The 26,140-nt window shown below is 46.6% G+C and overlaps 1 protein-coding gene across 1 annotated transcript in view; it reads right to left on the minus strand.

Moving 5' to 3' along the window:
- Positions 1-10,141: 10,141 nt before the first annotated feature.
- The window catches only part of ap2s1 (adaptor related protein complex 2 subunit sigma 1), a 37,029-nt gene continuing 21,030 nt past the window's right edge, over positions 10,142-26,140 (minus strand). The window contains exons 3-5 of the mRNA XM_055663662.1: positions 22,162-22,275; positions 18,535-18,594; positions 10,142-13,626 (exon numbers count right to left, since the gene is read on the minus strand). Coding sequence (XP_055519637.1) covers positions 13,525-13,626; positions 18,535-18,594; positions 22,162-22,275 — 276 coding nt within the window. The 3' untranslated portion in view covers positions 10,142-13,524. The remainder of the gene's footprint in view (positions 13,627-18,534; positions 18,595-22,161; positions 22,276-26,140) is intronic.

Below are 26,140 nucleotides of genomic sequence, written 5' to 3' on the forward strand. Positions count from 1 at the left end.
GAATGGCCTACTCCTGCACTAATTGTCTATTCTTCCCGCCCCCTCCCCCCCCACCACCCCCACATCAGTCTGAAGAAGGGTCTCGGCCCAAAACGTTGCCCATACCATCGCTCCATAGATGCTGCCTGACCCGCTGAGTTTCTCCAGCATTTTTGCCTACCTTCCACACGCTAGCACTATCCTACACACATTAGGGACAATTTACAAAGTGCTGTATGGCAGCAACTCTACCGTGGCTGCTCCAGTGGCAGACACCCATTAATCTAGATCAGAGAGCCAGTCTGCAGAAAGGCATTTGAACCTCTGGGGACTTATCTGGGCCATTCCCCCAGGTCCCTGCTCTCTGGTCACATAGCTCCCTCTCCTGGCACGGCCAGCAATGACAACACCCCACCTCTCGCCTGGGGCTGGAATAGGAGATGTTTTTCTCTGCTTTTCCAGAGCCTGCTTTGCTGGCTCCTGTCCAACTTGTCAGCAAAAGAGCTCCAGGAATGTTTGTGGTCGAACTGTTTTTTTGGGCCGTGCCGAGAACGAGAAGGAAGGGGGAGAGAGAGGGGGATGGGAGGAGGAGAAAGGTCCGGAGAGCTGTGTGCGGAGAGGAGCCGGCTGGCAAAACCCCTCTGGAAGAGAGAGACTTCCAGCCTTAAAGATACAGTCCCCCGCCAACAGTTTCATCCACCCCCTGACTGAATCTCTAAGGGAACCTAGATCTGCCACCTCTGTAAAATCCTGGGTTCCTCACCTAGTGGGGCATTCGCCATGCGGACCTGTATGCTTTATCAGAGGTGAACTCATAAGTTATAGGAGCAGAATTAGGCCATTCGGCCCATCAGGTCTACTCTGCCATTCAATCACCACTGATCGATCTTTCTCTCTCAACGCCATTCTCCGCGTAACCCCTGACACCCGTACTAATCAAAAAGCCATCAATCTCCGCCTTTAATATATCTATTGACGGCCTCCATATGTGGCAATGAATTCCACAGATTCACCACCATATTCACCAACTATTTGGCTCGGGAGGGCATAATCAAATAGGTGTGGCACAGTGGTAGAGTTGCTGCCTCACAGTGCCAGAGGCCCGGGTTGATCCTGACTAGTACGGGTGCTGTCTGTACGGAGTTTGCACGTTCTCCCTGTGTGTTTCCTATGGGTCTTGGGCCCTTTCCTCTCACATTCCAAAGACTTGGGTGTTGGTTGGTTAATTGTCCCTCTGTACATTGGTCCTGGTGTGCAGGGAGTGGAAGTGATAGTAGGATAACAGTGAACCAGTGTGAATGGGTGATCGATGGTTGGCATGGACTCTGTGGGCCGAAGGGTCTCTTTTCCACACTGTATCTCCAAAAAAAAATAGTCAGCTCTCAATCAGCTTCCACAATGCTGGAACTGTGCAGAGTTTGAACATTCTCTCCATGGCCCGCGTGGGTTTTCTCCTGGTGGCCTGGATTCCTCCCACATTCCAAAGACGTGTAGGTTTGGTAAAATGATAATTTGTCCCTGGTGTGTGTAGGATAGTGTTATGCCCCTGTCCCACTTAGGAAACCTGAACGGAAACCTCTGGAGACTTTGCGCCCCACCCCAGATTTCCGTGCGGTTCCCGGAGGTCTTTGTCAGTCTCCCTACCTGCTTCAACTATCTGCAACCTCCGGCAACCTCCGGGAACCGCACGGAAACCTTGGGTTGAGCGCAAAGTCTCCCGAGGTTTCCGTTCAGGTTTCCTAAGTGGGACAGGGGCTTTAGTGTGCGGGGACCGGTGGTGGGCGCGGACTCGATGGGGCGAAGGGCCTTTTTCCGCGCTGTATCTCCGAACTAAACCAAACCTCAAGACTCGAGGAGTAAAGGAGATGAAGAGCTTTGAAGAGTCAAGAATGTTTAAATCGCCGTGAGCAATGGGACTGGAACAATGAACTCCTTACACGCTGCAGCCTTCGAGCCTTGACTCAGAGGGCAAAGAATTCTCAACCCCAGAAGGACGGGCCTGGTTATTGAGAACGAGAGATTTTTTTTACCAAAGGCGGCAGTCAGGTGAGACGGGGATAGAGGGGGAGAAATGACCACACAGCATCAGTAATGAGACATTGAGGGGTGGGGCAGGCTTGGGTTTTACTTTAAGAGAACGCTCCACAAAGAGAGAGCGCGCCCCACCGCTTTAAGTGAAAAGCAGTTAAGAACCAGAAAGTATTTTGATTGGAATCATCTGCTCTTCGGCCAGAGGCCGAGACATGTGACAGGAAGCAGGGGAGCGCAGATCAGGCATGACTCTCGACTGTAGCAACAAGAAGCTGGAGTAGGCAAAAATGCTGGAGAAACTCAGCGGGTGCAGCAGCATCTATGGTGCGAAGGAAATAGGCAAAGTTTCGGGCTGAAACCCTTGGTTTCGACACAAAACGTTGCCTATTTCCTTTGGTTTCGGCCCGAAACTTTGCCTATTTCCTTCCCTCCATAGATGCTGCTGCACCCGCTGAGTTTCTCCAGCACTTTTTTCTACCTTCGATTTTCCAACATCTGCAGTTCCTTCTTAAACAAGAAACTGGAGTAACTCAGCGGGACAGGCAGCATCAATGGAGAGAAGGAATGTGTGCCTGAGGAAGGGTCTCGACCCAAAGCATCACCTATTCCTTCTCTCCAGAGATGCTGCCTGTCCTGCTGAGCTACTCCAGCTTTTTGTGCCTACCTCCGATTTAAACCAGCATCTGCAGTTCTTTCCCACACAAGACTGGTGACTGGTTCTGTGTCGATGAGATAATTGTGACCGAACAACCAGTGTGGGGCTGAGTGAAGTCTGGCCAGCAAACACTGCCATGCCTTTGTCAGAGAGTCATAGAGTGATACAGTGTGGAAACAGGCCCTTCGGCCCCCAACCAGCTATGCTAGTCCCCACATGCCCATGCTTGGTCCATATCTCTCCATACCTGTCCTGTCCATGTACCTGTCTAACTGTTTCTTAAACGTGTCAAACTTTCAGTTCAGTTTAGATTATCGCCATGTGCAGTGTTGTGTGCTAACCAGTCAGTAGAAAGACAATACATGATTCCAGTCGAAGTTAGACTAAAAAATGCCAGAGTAATTCAGCGGGACAGGCCGCATCTTGGGAGAGAAGGAATGGGTGACGTTTCGGGTCGAGACACTTCTTTAGACTGAGTATCAGCGCCCCATCCAACTCATGAACCGATGATCGGCCGTGAGAAGGTGGTGTGGATGGTAAGCGAAGGTCCGAAGTTTGGACAGCTGGCCGGGCTGCCGACCGACGGGGCCACTGGCGAGGCGCTGCTGCTGCACTCCATGGGCTGCACCACGTCGGGACGATGAGGCGGGGCCGGACGCGGCACTCCGACCCGACAGTCCCCTCAACCCGAGTAGTAGCGGTCAAATACGGGACAAGGGCGGCCCCATACGGGACAAACCAATTTAGCCCAATATACGGGATGTCCCGGCTAATACGGGGCAGTTGGCAACTCTAGCTGAAGGAACCACCTCACACTTGGGTGTGTTCTCCACAACCACATCTAAACGTGGTTTACATGGGATTAGCGTGTGTCAGCAGGTCTTTAATAATCAGGGTGGGTGCGGGTGGATCATTTTTTGATCAAAATAAAGTTTATTCAGGATAAAATAAACATGTACAAAACAAGATAGACACAAAACGCTGGAGTAACTCAGCGGGACAGGCAGCATCTCTGGAGAGAAGGAATGGGTGATGTTTCGGGTCGAGACCCTTCATCAGTCTCTCCAGAGATGCTGCCTGTCCCGCTGAGTTACTCCAGCCTTTTGTGTCTATCTTTGCATTAAACCAGCATCTGCAGTTCCTCCCTGCACAATACAAAGAGTTGTGCAAAATTCCTCCAACATTCTCCACGGGTATACATCCATTCGTTAGCGTTATATATCGTAGTGTATCCATAAACCCTGATTATACTCGGTTCCCTTGCTGTTCCTGTGTCACAAGGGCGGCACGGTGGCACAGCGGTAGAGTTGCTGCCTCACAGAGCCTGCAGTGCCAGAGGCCCGGGTTCGATCCCGACTACGGGTGCTGTCTGTACGGAGTCTGCACATTCTCCCCGTGACCTGCGTGGGTTTTCTCCGAGGTCTTCGATTTCCTCCCACACTCCAATGACGTACAAAGAAGTATGTAGCCTAATTGACTTGGTATAAATTGTCCCTAATGTGTGCAGGATGGTGTGAATGTTCTGGTCGGTGCGGACCTGGTGGGCCGAAGGGTTTGTTTCCGCTCTGTATCTCTAAATTAAACCAAGAAAAAATGTTCCCCCCCCCCCCTCCCTGGGGTGATATCCCTCCCCTTGTTTGAGTGACGTCTCCACCACATTCTGCCCCCCCCCCCCCCCCCCCAATGTGTAGCAGTAGAAGGGCTCTAGACACTGGTCCACCCCCGCAGAGCCTTGGCCTTGGCTGCTCCGAGCTTCAGTGCATCCCTCAGCATGTACTCCTGCAGTCATAAAGCTTCACATCTCCTGTTCAACAGCAGTTGTTATCATTAAAGTCAACCATTGAATACAGTGAGTGAATTGTAATCCACTTCTGTCTCAGGGTTGCATTTCTGAAGTAGTTGCAAAAGCCAAAATAAACTGAAAATCTGAAACTATTAATATTTGGACATATATATATATATATATCTATATTGGAAAAGAAGAATTTAGATTTAGGTATCGTTTATTATCACGTTTGCCAGGGTACCTTCTCCCCATGACCTGCGTGGGTTTTCTCCGAGATCTTCGGTTACCTACCCCACTCCAAAGATGTACAGGTTTGTAGGTTAATTGGCTTGTGAAATAGTGAAAAGCTTTTGTTTGTCTCCTGTTTAGTCAAAGGCAATATGATACATGGATAGAATCACGCTATCACAGGTAAAGGGTAAAGTGTACAACAGTTAGTGCAAGATATAATATTGAAGTCTGTAAAATCCCATTTAAGAAAACTCTAATGAGGTAGAATAGAGGTCAGGGCCACATATAGACACAAAGAGCTGGAGTAACTCAGCGGGCCAGGCAGCATCTCTGGAGAGAAGGAATGGGTGACGCTTCGGGTCGAGACCCTTCTTCAGTTTCCACTCTGGGTTGAGAGGGAAAGATAGATCAGCCGTGATTGAATGACGGAGCAGACTTGATGGGCCGAATGACCTTATTTTTCTGCGCCTATAATGTATGAACTTATGAACTCTAGTTGATGAGAGAACTGTTCAGTTGCCTGATAACAGCCGGGAAGAAACTGCCCCTGAATCTGGAGGTGTGCGTTTGTTTTCACACTTCTGTACCTCTTGCCTGATGGGAGAGGGGAGAAGAGGGAGTGACCGGGGTGTGACTGGTCCTTGTTTATAGTGGCGGCCTTGCCGAGACAGTGTGTAGTGTAGATGGAGTCAATGGAAGGGAGGTTGGGTAGTACTTCCACTGCTCTCTGCAATTTCTTGCGGTCTTGGATGGAGCTGTTCTGTGATGCATCTCCTGATAAAATCCTTTCTACACAAAATGCAGAAAGGTTTAAAGGGATATGGGCCAAACGTGGGCAAATGGGAACTAGCCCAATAAACCAGATTGGTGGGTAGGGACAAGTTGGGCCGAAGGGCCTGTTTCCATGCTGTATAGCCCAAGTTGAGGCCAGTCATTGGCTATATTTAAGAGGGAGTTAGATGTGGCCCTTGTGGCTAAAGGGATCAGGGGGTATGGAGAGAAGGCAGGTACAGGATACTGAGTTGGATGACCATATTGAATGGCGGTGCAGGCTCGAAGGGCCGAATGGCCTACTCCTGCACCTATTGTCTATGTTTCTATGTCTATGTTTCTATGTTTGCCAGCAGATGAGAGAGAGCTTATGGTGAGAGTAAAGAGTTAATATTTCAGCTGGTGACCTCTGCAAATGAACATGGCAGGGAATGGGACGGAGCCCTGGGGAATATTGTCTTGTGCAACCAGACACACCACTGCCAAACAAACAGGAAATTGTACTTTTAGTGCGATACAAGACTCTTGCACTCTTTGCTTCCCAGCTTATACAACAGACATTCAGATGCGGTAAGTGTGGGAAAACAAATGCCTTTCCTTTTACATGTTGAACTCTTCCAAACAAGCAGAGACAACAACATGCAGAAAGCGTGGCACAGCGGTAGAGTTGCTGCCTTATGCCCCTGTCCCACTTAGGAAACCTGAACGGAAACCTCTGGAGACTTTGCGCCCCACCCAAGGTTTCCGTGCGGTTCCCGGAAGTTGCAGGTGGTTGCAGGTAGTGGAAGCAGGTAGGGAGACTGACAAAAACCTCCGGGGACCCCACGGAAACCTTGGGTGGGACGCAAAGTCTCCAGAGGTTTCCGTACAGGTTTCCTAAGCGGGACAGGGGCATAACAATGCCAAGCATCCAAGTTTAATCCTTAAAGGGTGCTGTCTGGATGGTGTTTGCACGTTCTCCCCGTGACTGCGTGGGTTTTCTCCGGGCGTCCAGTTTCCTCCCACACTCCAAAGACGTGCAGGTTTGTAGGTTAATTGGCTTCTGTAAAATTGTCCCTAGTGTGTAGAGAGAGTGGATGAGAATCTGGGATAACATGGTGCTTGTGTGAATAAGTGATCGATGGCCAGTGTGAACTGGATGGGCCAAAGGGCCTGTTTACCTGCTGTATCTTTCAATTAATAAATTTCTGGCTAACATTAGTAAAAGAAATCTGACCCGCACTTTGTGTCTTATTTAGTAAACTATCATCTGCAGTTCCTTGTGCCTTAATGATTAAATCTATGAGAGGAGTTTGATGAGAGATGTATGTTTTGTTTCTGAACATCTTGTTCTGTCTGTCGAAAGCTTTAGTTTTTAGATCTGGTTTATGAGTGATCGCTGGTCGGCAAGGACACGTGGGCTGAAGTGCGTTTCCTTAAGGGCCTGTCCCACTTACACGATTTTTTTGGCGACCTGCCGGCACCCGTCATTATCGCAGCAGGTTGCCGAAAATTTTCAACATGTTGAAAATCCAGCGGCGATTAGAAAAATGTACGATTCTTTGCGAGACTACTCACCACCAAACAGGCGTCACCCCGCGCGGGGTGACGATTTGTGTGATGGTCTGGGCTGCGATTCCAAACCTCTGCGGTCTCAAAGGGGGGCACAGTAGCGCAACGAAGGTAGTTGCCAGAGACCCGGGTTCAATCCCGACCACGGGTGCTGTCAGTATGATGTTGTCTGTACGTTCTCCCCGTGACCTGCGTGGGTTTTTTCCGAGATCTTCGGTTTCCTCCCACACTCCAAAGACACGCAGGTTTGTAGGTAAATTGGCTTGGTATAAGTGGGGTGGAAGATTGAAACCTTCACGTGGTCCGCCCTGTTTCGACGAATGCAATCAATCTGGCGTGCACAATCAAATAAGATCAAATAGAACAAGTTGTCCTACAAATTTAGGCTGTGCACGCCACACGCAAGAAGAATGCTTGGTATAAGTGTAATTTGTCCCTAGTGCGTGTAGGGTAGTGTTAATATGTGGACTGGGTGGGCCAAAGGGCCTGTTTCCGCGCTGTATGTCTAAACTGAACTAAACTCAGGAGCAGAGGGAGCGTGCTGCAATGTGGGCTGTTGGTAATGCAGATCCCTCGACACGGCTGGGCTGGATACCTCCTCCGAGCACGCACCACAGACAAGATCATTGCGACTGAGTGCTGCAGTGAAATGCCATGTCGTTGCCGCAGCTGCTTTGCAGTCAGGGGACTCGTTTCCATGGCGACAGCCGATTGCAAAAGGGAACCTTTGTGTTCAGAGGAGACCAAAGCAGCCATTGACGTCGCGAACATTAGAACTCGTGTTGCGTGCAGGGCAGACATCTCCGCGCAAAAAGGCAAATGCCACTAGAAGCGGAAATAAACGGTAGAGTTGCTGCCTCACAGCGCCAGAGACCCGGGTTCGATCCTGACTACGGGTGCTGTCTGTACGGAGTTTGCACGTTCCCCCCGTGACCTCTGATCTCTGGTTTCCTCCCACACTCCAAAGACGTACAGGTTTGTAGGTTATTGGCTTAGTATAAGTGTAAATTGTCACCTAGGGTAGTGTTAAGGGCCTGTCCCACTTACGTGTCCTTGGCATGCAAATTACACGACCTCAGTCCCGCGAAGGTCGGGCGCGATTCCATGCGTACGCACAGCCATCTGGAGCGCATGGCGTCATTTGAAGATGGACACAAAATGCAGGAGTAACTCAGTGCACAACTACATACCCCTCCGCGCTTCTACGTGGGACCGGCCCCGCGCGGCCATACGATGCCCGCGTGCCTCAACGCGACCACGAGGTTGCGTAATTTGCGCGCCAAGGACATGTAAGTGGGACAGGGCCCTTTAGTGTGCGGGGATCGCTGGTGGGCCGAAGGGGCTGTTTCCACGCTGTATCTCTAAACTAAACTAAAAGTCAAATTTATAGGGTTCTATATACGAACAGAAGTAACTTTAAATTCTTAAGTACTAAAGTACAAAATGTGGCAGATAATTTGCACACAATGATCTCCTCGAAATTGCAATATTAAATCAATCATGTGGCACTGGGTTATACACAGACCAAGGCACTGGAGATTAATTGTAGGAAGGAACTGCAGGTGCTGGTTTCAACCGAAGATAGACACAAAAAGCTGGAGTAACTCAGTGGGACAGGCAGCATCTCTGGAGAAACGGAACAGGTGACATTTCGAGTCCAGACCTTTCTGAAGAAGGCACTCGAGATTATTCCCCTTGCTATTTCAAGAGAGAGTTAGATAGAGCTCTTAAAGGTGGTGGAGTCAAGGGATATGGGGAGAAGGCAGGAGCGGGGTACTAATTGTGGATGATCAGCCATGATCACAGTGAATGGCAGTGCTGGCTCGAAGGGCCTACTCCTGCACCTATTGTCTATTGCTCTTCAAAACAATCTGACAATTTTAATGACAGAATTCTCAGATATTTAATCTGTTATCTCTCATTCTTTACATTCATGAGGGCAGATGGGTCTAATTTTAATGGATCATAGAGGATCACAACCTCTGGCCATTAGAATTCCCTTGGCATCATGCTGGATAATGTGCTTAAGTCCCCCAGTATGTCGGTAGAGCTCTACAAAAGCATCACAGTACTTTCCTTTCCTCTGTCCTCTTCACCCTCCCCCCTCCCCAATTTTTACCTACTCTTCAGCCCTTTATTGCACCACCCCCTCCCCATCCCTTCCACCCATATCCTTCCCTCTGGCTTTACATTTCCCTCCATATCTGACACGCTTTTGTCTCCTTTTCATCTCCTGCCTTTGTCACCATCTTCTAATCAACCTCCCCTCATCTATATCCACCTATCACTTATCATGTCATGCACCCCCCATTTTTACAGCTTTCTCTCCCCTCCTGTATGTTTTAGTTTAGTTTAATTTAGGGAAACAGCAAGGAAACAGGCACTTTGGCCCACGGGTCAATAGACAATAGGTGAAAGGTTCAACGTGATCATGGCTGATCATCCAAAATCAGTACTCTCACCGTATCACTATCACTATCCTACACACACACGCCTTGGACAATTTATATTTACACCAAGCCAATTAGCCTACAAACTTGTACTTCTTAAGGGGTTGGACAGGCTAGATGCAGGAAGATTGTTCCTGATGTTAGGGAAGTCCAGGACAAGGGGTCACAGCTTAAGGATAAGGGGGAAATCCTTTAAAACCGAGATGAGAAGAACTTTTTTCACACAGAGAGTGGTGAATCTGTGGAACTCTCTGCCACAGAAGGGTAGTTGAGGCCACAGTTAATTGGCTATATTTAAGAGGGAGTTAGATGTGGCCCTTGTGGCTAAGGGGATCAGGGGGTATGGAGAGAAGGCAGGTACGGGATACTGAGTTGGATGATCAGCCATGATCATATTGAATGGCGAATGGTGCAGGCTCGAAGGGCCGAATGGCCTACTCCTGCACCTAATTTCTATGGGAGGAAACCGGAGCTCCTGGAGAAAACCCACGCAGGTCACGGGGAGAAGGTTCAAACTGTACAGACTGCACCCGTAGTCAGGATGGAACCCGGCCCTCTGGCGCTGCAAGGCAGCGAATCTACCGCTGCGCCACCGTGCCGCCCTTGTTTTGCTCAAGATTTCACTTCAGTCCGTCTCCAATAATTTCCGTGCTTTGGGAATTGTTGTGACTTGCAAAACACACAAAGACCACTTCGAGCATTTATTGTGACAAGTTACTGCCTCCACATAACAGGACGTTTCTATCGAGGATTACAACACATTGCCTCAAGAAGTGAAAGTGAAATCTCTCCAGACGTATCAACTCCATTCAAAAGCAATAAAAGAAAGCTCGGCTAATGTTATTTAAAAGAAAGAAGAAACACCATCTGGGAACATTTTGCTTTCACCCAAGTGCAGGTCGCTACTGATCAGAGCTGCCACTAAACAAATCAGAACAGCACCGAGTGGCTCTTCAGTCGATGTTTAAATTTATTCTATAAGTGAGATGAGCTGGAAGGATTTCCATTGCTGCAGTTATCCGTAAATCCAGAAGCTTTGTTGCTAATTAACATTTGTGTGCAACAAGTCGACAGTCAGTCGTGTAACTATTGTTCAGAGACCTGATCATTGGATTAAAGCAAATTGCTTCTACAGTGGGTCCCCTTGTACATTTCTGTAAGTATTTTTATTACGAGGAGCAATTATCACACACCGTATTTCCTATTTTAGTTGGGGGGGGGGAAGGGGGGTTAGAAAGTGGGAATTAAAAAATAACCAGACATGCATGTGATAATTATATATAAAATACTGTCCTCCACAATGTAAGATAAACACAACATCTGTCCAGATGTCTAGGGAGGAACGGCAGATGCTGGTTTACACCGAAGATGGACACAAAATGCTGAGCAATTCAGCGGTACAGGCAGCATCTCTGGAGAGCAGGAATGGGTGATGTTTTGGATCGAGACCCTTCTTCAACTGAGAGTCAGGGGAGAGGGAGACTAGAGATATGGCAGGGTCCTTCCCTCCAGAGATGCTGCCTGTCCCACTGAGCTACTCCTGCACTGTGTGTCTATCTTCGCTGTAAACCAGCATCTGCATTTCCTTCAATGTAATACTGCTTACTAAATTCTGGCTGTTCTGCTGAGTTACTCCAGCATTTTGTGTCTACATTCTGGCCATGTGCATCCATTACACTATCTGATGGGGGAGAAAATGAAAGGACAGTCAGATATATTTGTGGAAATTCCCCATCCTTAAAATATAGAACTAAATTATCAATGTAAGACTGAATGTCTTCCCCTCTACTGTTATATATTTTTGGGCCATAGAATTGAAAGACAATGGACTTGTGCCTGGGTAGTGGATAATATACACAGACATTGCGCTCCAGATACAGCAATCCGAGTTCCCTGCCAAAGATGTTTTGGTAATAAACTCTTTGACAGCAGCAACTAGAAGTAACAATGATTCTGGGGGCAAATAACTTGGTTTCCTCAAACCAAGGTGAAGCCAAACATATCTACACAGAAAAAGGTGCAGAAGTCAAAAATACGTTGGCTTTTCCGTGATGTCACTGATGATCCTACACTACATGTTTAAGAAGGAACTGCAGATGCTGGAAAAATCGAAGGTAGACAAAAATGCTGGAGAAACTCAGCGGATGAGGCAGCATCTATGGAGAGAAGGAAAAGGTGACGTTTCGGGTCGAGACCCTTCTTCAGAACATCACCTTTTCTTACACAACATGTTGGTACTTTGCTCACCATGACATTTCAAATGAGATTCCTTTTGCGAGAAACTCTGTTCAAATTTGGTCCCATCACTAGTATGTTGGAGATAGACACAAAATGCTGGGATAATTCACAGGGTTAGGCAGCATCTCTGGAATCTCTTGCCCACAGTAGGCAAATCGAGGACCAGAGAACATGGGTTTAAGGTGGAGATGAAAAGATTTAATAGGAATCTGGGGGGGGTGTAACTTTTTCACACAAAGGGTGGTGGGTGTATGGAACATCAGAGGAGGTAGTTGAGGCAGGGACTATCGCAACGTTTAAGAAACAGTTAGACAGGTACATGGATAGGACAGGTTTGGAGGGATATGGGCCAAATGCAGGCAGGTGGGACTAGTGCATGTTGGCCGGTGTGGACAAGTTGGGCCAAAGGGCCTGTTTCCACGTTATATGACTCCGACTCTAAATGGAATAGATGACATTTCGGATCAAGCCCCTTGTTCAGACTCAGACCTTACCCGAAACGTAACCTCCCCACAGTCTCCAGAGATGCTGCCTGTCCCGCTGAGTTACTCCAGCATTTTGTGTCTATCTTTGGTGTAAACCAGCATCTGCAGTTCCTCCTACCAGTGTATTGGTGTTGGTATGAATGACTTGAGGTGCTGTCTGCAGCCACGGGAAAATGGGCAGTTGTAACAGAGGACAGAATATTAAAATTCCATTTTGCTTTTATATTAATTTCTAATTAATTAACACCAGCTTTTAATTAAAGACTACACATTTATGTGTGAGGTGTTCTTCCAGGGACTCCTCAATCTGGTGCTTGGTCCACATCAGGGGCGATGTAGTGTATTTATATATGTATTATATTTTAGACTTATCGAGCTGGCTTGCTCGAAATAAAGTATTAACAGAAACAAAGAATAGCGGATGCTGGTTTACACAAAAGGGCACAAAGTGCTGGAGTAGCTCAGTGGGTCAGGCAGCATGTCTGGAGAACATGGAGAGGTGACGTTTCACAGCTAGGTATTAGAACCATGACAGTTCGCAACTATTTATTCCTGTTGGGCTCCATCTCGAGCCTTTGTCAAAACAGCATCTCTGGTGACGTGTGAGAAGGAACTGCAGATGCCGGATAAAATCGAGACACAAAATGCTGGAGTATCTCAGCGGGTGAGGTAGAATCTATGGAGCGAAGGAAATAGGCAACGTTTCGGGTCGAGACCTTTCTTCTGACTGTTCCCCCCATTCTTCTTGAGTACAGGATGGATGGGGGGGGGATCTGCGCAGGATGAATGGGGGAGCCCCGAAACGCCACCCATTCCTTCTCTCCCTAGATGCTGCCTCACCCGCTGAGTTACTACAGCATTTTGTGTGTATCTCTGGTGACGTTTCAAGTCGTGGCCCTTCTTCGGACTCCGAGTCCCGATCTGAAACATCACCTCCCCACGGTCTCCTGAGATGCTGCTTGACCCGCTACATTACTCCAGAACCCTGTGTCCTTTGGAATGAAGTGTTGTCTGGTTCTGAGGTCAACTTGTCGGGGCTGTGTTCAAAATCCAGGAATGTATGGGGGAATCCCGATTAATCAGTAGTCAAGACAGCCAGAAGCACGGGAGTGGTGTACGACCAGATTAACTTGTGACAGAGATGTTGAAGGTGGGCTAAGTGGTCATCGTCCTGCAGTTACCGGTCAACTTCATTGTTCCCTGTAGTTTCCATTCATTCCTCTCTCTCTCTCTCACATACGCACACACACACACGCATACATACAAGTAACTCACACCTACACACTTGCACCAGTGGAGCTTGGGTAGAGATAGCTGCTATCTGTCGCTGAAGCATCCCTTTGTACTTCACTCCAAGGACTGTAACATCAGCAGCTGCTTCAACACCTTGGTCTGGCTCGTTTCTCTGATCTCTCCCGCTAGGAACATCTCATCCACCACAGTGTACACCTGCAAGGGCGAAACAAGAGACAGTGGGCACATCATTACATGGAGATGTAGAAATAATCACATCAGCGCCTCACTTTCCACCACGATCTCTACAAAATATTTTCAACACAGATACAGCCCGTTTCAGCCCAACTGGCCCCTGCTGATTTACTTAGACTAAGACTTTGGAGAAACAGCGCGGAAACTTAGAGATAGACATAGAAAAAAATAGGTGCAGGAGTAGGCCATTCGGCCCTTCAAGCCTGCACCGCCATTCAATATGATTATGGCTGATCATCCAACTCAGTATCCGGCCCAGTCCACTCCGACCATTGACCACCCCGTACACTAACACTATCCTACACACTATTTGCAATTTTTACCAAAACCAATTAACCTACAAACCTGTGTTTAAGAAGGAACTGCAGATGCTGGAAAATGGAAGGTAGACAAAAGTGCTGGAGAAACTCAGCGGGTGAGGCAGCATCTATAGGGCGAAGGAAATAGGCAACGTTTCGGGACGAAACGTTGCCTATTTCCTTCGCTCCATAGATGCTGCCTCACCCGCTGAGTTTCTCCAGCACTTTTGTCAACCTACAAACCTGTACGTCTTTGGAGTGTGGGAGGAAACTGGGGCACTCGGAGAAAACGGTGGCGCAGCGGTAGAGTTGCTGCCTTACAGCGAATGCAGCGCCGGAGACCCGGGTTCAATCCCGACTACGGGCGCTGTCTGTACGGAGTTCGTACGTTCTCTCCGTGACCTGCGTGGGTTTTCTCCGAGATCTTCGGTTTCCTCCCACACTCCAAAGACGTACAGGTTTGTAGGTTAATTCGTTTGGTAAATGTAAAAATTGTCCCTAGTGGGTGTAGGATAGTGTTAGTGTGCGGGGATCGCTCAAAATTACCCGCAATACTACAAAAGCGATCTGACCAGCGCCTTAAAAAGCCTCAGCATATTCCTGTTTTTGTATTCTGGTCATCGAAATAAAAGCGAAAATTGCATTTGCCTTCCATACAGGATAGCATGCAAAGGGCTGGACAGATTGTTATGGGCTTGGACACGCTAGAGGCAGGAAACATGTTCCCGATGTTGGGGGAGTCCAGAACCAGAGGCCACAGTTTAAGAATAAGGAGTAAGCCATTTAGAACGGAGACGAGGAAACACTTTTTCTCACAGAGAGTGGTTAGTCTGTGGAATTCTCTGCCTCAGAGGGCCGTGGAGGCAGGTTCTCTGGATGCTTTCAAGAGAGAGCTAGATAGGTCTCTTAAAAATAGCGGAGTCAGGGGATATGGGGAGAAGGCAGGAACGGGGTACTGATTGGGGATGATCACATTGAATGGCGGTGCTGGCTCGAAGGGCCAAATGGCCTGCTCCTGTACCTATTGTCTAATGTCATGCAAAACAAAGCTTCCCACAGTACTTCGAGATGCTTAAATTTCTATGTCACTTGTCCTCTAAGTAACCGGATGGATTTTCAGACCACAGTACCCAAGTAAGTGAAGTCAACTTAGCCACGATCTCCTTCTGTCTCCTCATCAGCAACCCTGGATGCCTAGACTGAATCTAGGATTACTACGCTGCATGTCATTTAGTATTTACCCCAGATGAGATTGCTACCCACTGCGACCAACAGTCTTCATCAGTATTCTGTTAAAGCACCGAACAATGCAGTTCTTCATTGGTAACGAACATCAGCAGGTCAATTTTCCTATAATGCTCCTTAACCCACATGCTCCTGCCCCAATACAAAGGTCTGTTGATTTTTAGATAGATTTAATAACTGGCTGTTCTGTCAAAGGGCAGTATGGCATTTTTCTACAGGCAGTGTGATAAATGATAAGAATACAGCATAGGTATGGGAAGTGGCAAATTAAGCCCTCAGGGATACAATTATGTGGCTCTCAAACTAGCTCAAGTTGCGACTTAATGATGTCATGAAGAATTCAGTGAAGGTGCATATGAAACTTGTTTAATAAAATGCAGGCAATATTTATCAATTGTAGGTTTTGTCATTCAAACAGAATATGGAGGACATACATTGACCCATGTACAACTTATATACAATGTTGGTAATAACAGGTAACCACGGGAGCTATTTCAGACAATGAGAGAAATATAGTTCCCCATGTTGTGGGAGTCCAGAACTAGGGGTCACACAGTTTAAGAATAAGGGGTAGGCCATTTAGGATTGAGATGAGGAAGAACTTCTTCACCCAGAGAGTTGTGAATCTGTGGAATTCTCTGCCACAGAAGGCAGTGGAGGCCAATTCGCTGGATGTTTTCAAGGGAGAGTTAGATTTAGCTCTTAGGGCTTAGGGATATGGGGAGAAGGCAGGCACGGGTTATTGATTGGGGACGATCAGCCATGATCGCAATGAATGGCGGTGATGCCTCGAATGGCCGAATGGCCTCCTACACCTATTGTCTATGTTTCTAACGGAATCAAGGAATATGGGGAAAAAGCAGAAAAGGGGAACTGATTTTAAATGATCAGCCATGATCATATTGAATGGGGGTGCTGGCTCGAAGGGCCGAATGGCCTACTCCTGCACCTATTTTTTTCATGTTAGACCTGTGAGGAATAGATCGGGTAGATGCACAGAGTCTCTTGCCCAGAATAGGGGGATCGAGAACCAGAGGGCATAGGTTTCAGGTAAGGGGCGGGGAAAGATTTAATAGGAACATGAGGGGTAACTTTTTCCACACAAAGGGTGGTGGGTGTATGGACCGAGCTGCTGATGGAGGTAGTTGATGCAACATTTAAGAAACATTTAGATGCATGGATAGGATAGGTTTGGAGGGATATGGGCCAAACGCAGGCAGGTGGAACTAGTGTAGATGGACACAAAATACTGGAGTAACTCAGTGGGACAGGCAGCAACTCTGGAGACGGAATGGGTGACGTTTCGGGTCGAGACCCTTCCTTAGATGGAACATGTATGTCGGTGAGGACAAGTTGGGCTGAAGAGCCTGTTTCCACGCTGTATGACTATGATTCCATGAATTAAAGCAGAGATAAATAAATCTTTCATTCCTGCATCCCATTTCACAGACATTTGTTGATTTTTTTTCCTGGGCTCACATTCTATTCTCCCCTATAATTAGAAAGGATGGGACAAATACTATTTGCTTTAATAACTGTGTCTCCACCAAACTTCACCACACCTTTTTCAGGGGTTGGTAAGGAACATTCCTCCACGCCTTGGCACAGCAGTAATTGTACAGCTCAAGGCAATGCAGGTATTCGAGTCTGTTACTGATTTCATGGCACGTAGCGGCCTCATCCGACGCCTGGCAGGAACAAGTTGGGGAGCCAGCCCATCAACTCGTCCCACCTCTGCCTTAGCTCTTGTGTATGCCCCAGCTGAGTACTGCGCACCCGTATGGAGTAGAGGTAGACATACTAGCCTGGTAGACACAAGCCTGAACAGCACCTTGCGAACCATCACTGGGTTCCTTCAACCTACTCCAGTCGAGCAGCTCAGGGCCTGGCAGACATTGATGCAGAGACAACAACCTGGCTGCTCATCACCCGGTTTGAGATCTACCATAGAAACATAGAAAATAGGTGTAGGAGTAGGCCATTCGGCCCTTCGAGCCTGCACCGCCATTTAATATGATCATGGCTGATCATCCAACTCAGTATCCTGTACCTGCCTTCTCTCCATACCCCCTGATCCCTTTAGCCACAAGGGCCACATCTAACTCCCTCTTAAATATAGCCAATGAACTGTGGCCTCAACTACCTTCTGTGGCAGAGAGTTCCACAGATTCACCACTCTCTGTGTGAAAAATGTTTTTCTCATCTCGGTCCTAAAAGACTTCCCTCTTATCCTTAAACTGTGTGACCCCTTGTTCTGGACTTCCCCAACATCGGGAACAATCTTCCTGCATCTAGCCTGTCCAACCCCTTAGGTTTGTGTTTTATTCGCAAGAAGAAGAAGACTGATATCAGAAGATACCAGCTTGCAACCAAAAACGGTCCTTAAAAACATTGCAATAGCCGACTGTGCCAGTTTATTCAGTTGGGCTACACGGATATGTTAAATAAATTATCCGCCATAGGTTTCCTGCATCCAAATCTGAATGCTAGGAAGAATAATATTTGGTTATGTAATGTGTCAATGTTGTTTTCCCCACATTTTCCATGGCGACTGTCCCTCTGAAGTTGCAAGGTTTTATGTTTTATCATTTTAGACAAATGTTGACCCCATGTGTAGAAAGGTAGACAAAAATGCTGGAGAAACTCAGCGGGCGAGGCAGCATCTATGGAGCGAAGGAATAGGTGACGTTTCGGGTCGAGACCCTTCTTCAGATTCTTATTATTATATATGTAACTTTATAACTATAGTGCTGACTCTTGGCGCCAGCAAACTCTGGGTTTGATCCTAACCTAAAGTGCTGTCAGAGTGGAGTTTGCACGTTCAGTTTGTTTTCCTCTGATCGGCTTTGGATCGGGAGGTAAAATGGCCATTTTAATTTGCCTCCTGAGAGCGTAGGTGAATTGATTTGTAGAATTCACCAATGAGACAACCAAGGAAGGCTGACGTGTTTAAGAAGGAACTGCAGATGCTGGAAAATCGAAGGTTGACAAAAATGCTGGAGAAACTCAGCGGGTGCAGCAGCATCTATGGAGCGAAGGAAATAGGCAACGTTTCGTGCCGAAACGTTGCCTATTTCCTTCGCTCCATAGATGCTGCTGCACCCGCTGAGTTTCTCCAGCATTTGTGTCTACCAAGGAAGGCTGACACCAGGGCAAAGGAAAACTAAAAGAATCAAGAGGCCAAATAATCGCTGCCATTTTTCTTATTCTGAACAACTATTTTCCCGAGTGCCTTTCTCGTGAGGGAAACATGAGCCGAGCCAACAGAGCTTTAAAGTCTCAGCAACAAACACACAAGGTTGTTCCGTTTGACAAACTGATTTACCTTGTAGAAGTTGAAGACAAGATCTAATTCACAGACATTATGGAAATATTCATTCAAAACCTGCAATGAGATGGAGACAGAAGATAAAATAAAGTTACCAACATTTTACAGTACACTTTCTTTATAAAACGCTCGATCTGGGACCATTTAATTTTAAACCAGCTGAAGGAAATAAGCAATAATTACATTAGGAAAAAAACATCCAGGGCTACAAAGCACAGGGATCCTGAAAGCCTGCTTTTGTTTATCTTTCTGAGAATTACACATATAATTTCCGTACGTTATCTCAAATTTTACTGGAACCATTCAACAGGTTGTGATATGCTTGAGGAAAATCTACAATATGCATCTACAATAAAAGCAGAAAATGCTGCTGAATAAGTCAGGCAGCCTTGTGCAAAAAGGAGAAATAGAATCACGTTTCAGGCCTGGGACACTTTGTCATATCTGGTTTTATTGTTACATACACAATATATGTTAAATTGCAAGATTTGAAGAGTAATATCTGTAACATTGGAATGTCTGAAAGGTTCTTTTTGTGATGGCACGGTGGCGCAGCTGGAAGAGTTGCAGCAGCAGAGACCCAGAGTGAAATTACTGTAGCATTTTTACACATGCGGGGTGCCATTTCCAAAGTCCGGTACGCCCGAGCACCCAGGTTCAATCCTGACCTCGGGTGCTGTTTGTGCGGAGTTTGCACGTTCTCCCTGTCTCCACCTGGGTTTCCTCCCACATCCTAAATCCGTGCAGCCTTGTAGGTTAATACTCAGTTGTATAAAATAATTGCCCCGAATGTGAAAATGGGAAAATATAGAACGTGTGTGAAGGGTCGGCATGGGCTCGCTGGGCCGAAGGGCCTGTTTCCATGCTGTATTTCCCAAACCACAATAGCTTCTTCTTTCAAAAACTTTCAACGAACAGCTTGTATGACAGATAATACTCCCCTCAACTCTCGTAAGTTCTCTGCATTTTATTTGATGCTTCTCTCAATATTTTGCTCCTGTTCTGTCCACACTTTAAATGTTCTTGTCATTTACACATGCATCCAGTGAGATGAAACTGCACCACAATGTTATCTACTCTCAACAGAAACCACAGAACACCTGATTGTACTCAGCCTAGTTCGCCGTCAGTAAACCTTGAGCTTTTCAAAACCTAAGACGACTGTCCCCTAAGCAATGCTGAACAAAATAATTCAATTACTTTACCAGCTTTTCCCTCTGAGCCAGAGAGTCCCATATCATGGAAGGCACAGTGACACAGCAGTAGGACAAAAGGACAAAGGACATTTATTGTCACATACACCAATAGGTGTAGTGAAATTTGAGTTGCCATTGCAGCACACCAATAAAAATAAATCACAACATTAAAGAAGAATTTAACATTAACCCAGAACAAGGGGTCACAGTTTAAGGATAAAGGGGAAATCTTTTAGGACCCAGATGAGGAAAACATTTTTCACACAGAGAGTGGTGAATCTGTGGAATTCTCTGCCACAGAAGGTAGTTGAGCCCACAGTTCATTTGCTATATTTAAGAGGGAGTTAGATGTGGCCCTTGTGGCTAAAGGGATCAGGGGTTATGGAGAGAAGGCAGGTACAGGATGCTGAGTTGCATGATCAGCCATGATCATTTTGAAAATGTATCCCATTGTGAGCTGGCATCTTTAGCTGCAAGCCGTGGGGCAGAAGTAGGATATCACTTTCTTCAAGATGATAGAAAAATGTACACAAGTTTAAAATATTCTGTGTTTAAGTAGGAACTGCAGATGCTGGAAAATGGAAGGTACACAAAAATGCTGGAGAAACTCAGCGGGTGCAGCAGCATCTATGGAGCGAAGGAAATAGGCAACGTTTCGGGCCAAAACCCTGTTCTGTGTTGTTTTTATTAGCTCAAGCAGTGCACACCTAGGGTCATAGCATGGAAACAAGCCCTTCAGCCCAACCTGCCCACACCGACCAACATGCCCCATCTACACTAATCCCATCTGCCTGCATTGGCCTATATATCCAACTAAATTCTTGCTATTGAGGGAGTGCAGCGTAGGTTTACAAGGTTAATTCCCGGGATGGCGGGACTGTCATATGCTGAGAGAATGGAGCAGCTGGGCTTGTATACTCTGGAGTTTAGAAGGATGAGAGGCATCTCATTGAAACATATAAGATTGTTAAGGGCTTGGACATGCTAGAGGCAGGATACATGTTCCCGGTGTTGGGGGAGTCCAGAACCAGGGGCCACAGTTTAAGAATAAGGAGTAAGCCATTTAGAACAGAAATACTTTTTCTCACAGAAAGTGGTGAGTCTGTGGAATTCTCTGCCTCAGAGGATGGTGGAGGTAGGTTGTCTAAATGCTTTCAAGAGAGAGCTAGATAGGGCTCTTAAAGATAGCGGAGTCAGGGGATATGGGGAGAAGGCAGGAACGGGATACTGATTGGGGATGATCAGCCATGATCTCATTGAATGGCGGTGCTGGCTCGAAGTGCCAAATGGCCTACTCCTGCACCTATTGTATTTTGTCTATATACCTGTTCTATCCATGTGTCTGTCTAAACGTTGCGATAGTCCCTGCCTCAACTACCTCCTGCGGCAGCTCGTTTTATACACCCGCCACCCTTTGTGTTGCATAAGCGACATTGCTGATGTGTCTTAAAAGCCGAACCTTGGTGACATCCCGTCTGCCACTGGATACAGAAGCACAATTACTAAAAGGGAGGAAGCAAGCAATTACAAACTTCCTAGGAAATTCGAAGCCTTTTGTATAAATTCACTGTTTGCACAGACTTCCGACCCAAACTGGAGCTTTTTTGTCACCCCATTCAAGTGACCACTCTTCATGTACAAAAGGGCACAAAGTGCTGGAGCAACTCAGTGGGTCAGGCAGCATCTCTGGAGAAAAGGAATAGGTGACGGTCTGAAGAAGGGTCTCGACCCGAAACGTCACATTCCTTCTCTACATAGATGCTGCCTCACCCGCTGTGTTACTCCAGCTTTCTGAGGAGACTGAAGAAGGTCCATCTGTCTCCTCAGATCCTGGTGAACTTCTACCGATGCACCATCGAGAGCATCCTTACCAACTGTATCACAGTATGGTATGGCAACTGCTCTGTCTCCGACCGGAAAGCACTGCAGAGGGTGGTGAAAACTGCCCAACGCATCACCGGTTCCTCGCTCCCCTCCATTGAGTCTGTCCAAAGCAAGCGCTGTCTGCGGAGGGCGCTCAGTATCGCCAAGGACTGCTCTCACCCCAACCATGGACTGTTTACCCTCCTACCATCTGGGAGGCGCTACAGGTCTCCCCATGCTGGACCAGCAGGTCCAGGAACAGCTTCTTCCCTGCGGCTGTCACTCTACTCAACAACGTACCTCGGTGACTACCAATCACCCCCCCCCTGGACACTGCTCCCACAGGAAAAACACTATGACTGTATACATGTAAATAGATTTATTTATTGAAATCATATTCTATGTCGCTCTCCAGGGAGATGCTAACTGCATTTCGTTGTCTCTGTACTTTACACTGCCAATGACAATTAAAGCTGAATCTGAATCTGAATCTGAATCTACCTTCGATATTATCCGGCACCTGCAGTTCTTTCTCACACATTCCCCAACCACAATCGCCGCTTACCTCCACAAAATTGTGGATAGCTTCCAGATAGACCAGGTTGTTGTCATTGACGTCCACGCAAATGCAGAAGTAGAGGCCAGCGTAGCGTCGGTAGATTATCTTGAAGTTTCGAAACTGCAAATGGAGTAGAAGAAATCATCAAAGAAAATGAAGTCTGGTGAACTGTGAACACACTTTGAAATACCTCATAGGCTCTGCAGGACACACTAAAAGCAATGTGAAAGACGCCATATAAAGGTGAAAATTCTTTCTTTTATAAGTAGAAAGGAGGGTTTCTTCTCTGGAGAATAATTGGATATTATGAACCAATATTTTATTTTGGATAAAAGTAGAAACATAGAAACATAGAAATTAGGTGCAGGAGTAGGACATTCGGCCCTTCGAGCCAGCACCGCCATTCAATATGATCATGGCTGATCATCCAACTCAGTATCCCGTACCTGCCTTCTCTCCATACCCCCTGATCCCCTTAGCCACAAGGGCCACATCTAACTCCCTCTTAAATATAGCCAATGAACTGGCCTCAACTACCCTCTGTGGCAGAGAATTCCAGAGATTCACCACTCTCTGTGTGAAAAAAGTTCTTCTCATCTCGGTTTTAAAGGATTTCCCCTTTATCCTTAAGCTGTGACCCCTTGTCCTGGACTTCCCTAACATCGGGAACAATCTTCCTGCATCTAGCCTGTCCAACCCCTTAAGAATTGTGTACGTTTCTATAAGAAACGTTCAATCTTCTAAATTCTAGAGAGTACAAGCCGAGTCTATCCAGTCTTTCTTCATATGAAAGTCCTGACATCCCAGGAATCAGTCTGGTGAACCTTCTCTGCACTTCCTTCTATGGCAATAATGTCCTTCCTCACATTTGGAGACCAAAACTGTACGCAATACTCCAGGTGTGGTCTCACCAAGACCCTGTACAACTGCAGTAGAACCTCTGCTCCTATACTCAAATCCTTTTGCAATGAAAGCTAACATACCATTCGCTTTCTTTACTGCCTGCTGCACCTGCATGCCTACCTTCAATGACTGGTGTACCATGACACCCAGGTCTCGCTGCATCTCCCCTTTTCCCAATCTGCCACCATTTAGATAATACCACCATTTAGATAATAATAATACCACCATTTAGAGTTAGCACTCCCCTTGATAAGGATGGAAGAGGCCCTAGTGGTTAAGGCATTGCCATCTAATTCAGCCATGATCACATTGAATGGCAGTGCTGGCTCGAAGGGCCGAATGGCCTACTCCTGCACCTATTGTCTATTGTCTATAATTAGGGCAGCCCGGTGGAGCAGCGGTAGAGCTACTGCCTCATAGCGGGTTCTATCCTGACCACGGGTGCTGTCTGTACGGAGTTTGTGTATGTTCATCCCCGAGACCTGCGCGGGTTTTCTCTGAGATCTTCGGTTTCCTCCCACACTCCAAAGACGTACAGGCTTGTAGGTTAATTGGCTTGGTATGAATGTAATATTGCCCCTAGTGTGTGTAGGGTAGTGTTAATGTGTGGGGATGGCTTGCAGACTCAGTGGTAAATGCTGTAAATACTCAGCTGTCATGCAGCATTTAAAGTTGAATCTGAATCTGAATCTGAGTCTACCTGCATGCAGCATTTATGGAGTTAATGTTACAGATTAAAGACCTTACAATCAAAGGTCTTCCACCATAAATGTTAACAGTCTCTCCCCCCTCCATGAACTCCACATGGCCTGTTAAGTATTTGCAGCATTTCTTTACCCTTTAGAGTTCAACATTTTTTATCTTGTGTGTGTACACGGGCATCAAATAAGGCTGTTCAGAGGGATTCTGAGGTCCAAGTCCATATCTGCCTGAAACTGGCTACAAAAGTAGATAGGAATGGTAAAGAAGGCATATGATATGTTTGCCTTCATCAATCAGGGCATTGAATGTAAAGGGCTAGTCCCACTTGGCAATTTTTTCGGCAACTGCCGGAGTCATTCAAGATTCAAGAAACTTGTCATGTTTATTGTCATGTGTCCCTGATAGGACAATGAAATTCTTTCTCTACTTCAGCACAACAGAACATAGTAGGCATGACTACTCATATCAGTGTCGCCAAAAGATTTTGAACATTTCAAAATCCAGCGGCAACAAAAAACTTTTTGCGACGCTTGAAAAAAACCCACCGCTCGTCAATACGTCATCACGCCGCGAATTTTTCGGTGACCTAATACATCAGTCAAAGATGCCGGCAGTCGCCGAAAAAAATAGCCAAGTGGAACAGGCCCTTAAGAGTCTGGAAGTCACGTTGCAGCTTTATTAAACTTTAGCTGGGACGCATGTTGGAGTATTGGTGTATTGGAGTTTTTTTGAGGGGGGTTTTTTAATTGCTTTTTTTCCCCTTTCTCCTTCTGCCCACAATATTTAATATGCAAAAGAACATGTGATTCTGTTCCATTCTGTTTGTAGTTTGTTTGTTTGCTTTTTGCACAAAGTCCGCGAGCATCGCCACTTTTCATTTCACTGCACATCTCGTATGTGTATGTGACGAATAAACTTGACTTGACTTGGCTGCAGGTCTGGTCACTCCCATTATCGGGAGGATGTGGAAGCTTTCGAGATGGGGCAAAAAAGGCTTACCAGAATGCTGCGCGGATTAGATATATTATCTTTAAGGAGAGGTTGGACAAACATGGGTTGTTTTCTCTGGAGTGTCCGAGGTTGAGAAAAAGATATAACATTCGGGGAGGCAAGATGGGGTCAACTGTCAGAACATTTTCCCTGGGTAGAAATGTCAAAGACAGAGGTTTAAGATCAGAAGAGTAAAGTTAAAAGATGTATGCAGGGCAAGCACTTTTTTGGTTACACAGAGAGAGTGGAAGGTGCCTTGAATGTGTTGCATGGGGTTGTGGCGGGAACAAAAGGCAGAGGCGTTTAAGAGGCTTTTAGATAGGTGCATGGATATGAATGAATTAATATGTTTATTGGTCAAGTATTCACATACAATGAATTTGCCTTGGTGCTCCGCCCGCAAGTGACAACATGACATACAGTGACAGTTAGGTATAATAATAATAATAATAATCTTATTTATATAGCACATTTTTAGTCAACTTGCATTGACCCCAAAGTGCTTCACATAATTACATTACATTTACACACAGGCAAAGGTGGGTGAAGTGTCTTGCCCCAAGGACACAACGACAGTATGCACTCCAAGCGGGATTCGAACCGGCTACCTTCCGGTCGCCAGCCGAACACTTAGCCCATTGCGCCATCTGTCGTCCCACTATGACACATAAGCTGGGAACGGACGGGGGATATGGACCACATGCAAGCCGAGATTAACTTAACATCATGATCGACACAGACATTGTGGACTAAAGAGCCTGTTCCTGTGCTGTAGTGTGTTATGTTCTTTGGAAGGCATGGATTTGGTGTAAGTATAATGATTTTCCCTGGGCCAATATCTTACCTCGCCTGCCAAATTAGGAAATCTGTTGACATCTCCAGTGTAGACTCACACCAGGTACTGTCAGCAAGTGTGGAATAATGGATACCAAATGTGGCTCAGGAAGCATTGTTACATCTGAACTCGTGGAGCCCACAGTAGATGAAACATTAAACCCAGTGGAAATGGGACTCTAGGTGTCCTTCATTGAAAAAGAACGTGCTGGTCCGAGTGAGGCCACATGCAAACTGGAGGAACAGCATCTCATAATCCACTTGGGTATCTTACAACCTAATGGTATGAACATTGTTTCTCCAATTTTTGGTAATTAACCTTCAAACAACCCCCCCCCCCTTCTTTTCCCTGTACCCCCCCTGGATTTGCACCCATTTCTCCCATTCCCCATCGTCCCATCTACATCGTAGGCATAGGGAGGGTCTGAAGAAGGGTTTCGGCCCGAAACGTTGCCTATTTCCTTCGCTCCATAGATGCTGCTGCACCCGCTGAGTTTCTCCAGCAATTTTGTGTACCGTCCCATCTACATTTCTTCCTCTGGCAACACAATTCTTC

The sequence above is a fragment of the Leucoraja erinacea genome, chromosome 38, assembly GCF_028641065.1.
Source record: "Leucoraja erinacea ecotype New England chromosome 38, Leri_hhj_1, whole genome shotgun sequence".
Classification (NCBI taxonomy): domain Eukaryota; kingdom Metazoa; phylum Chordata; class Chondrichthyes; order Rajiformes; family Rajidae; genus Leucoraja; species Leucoraja erinaceus.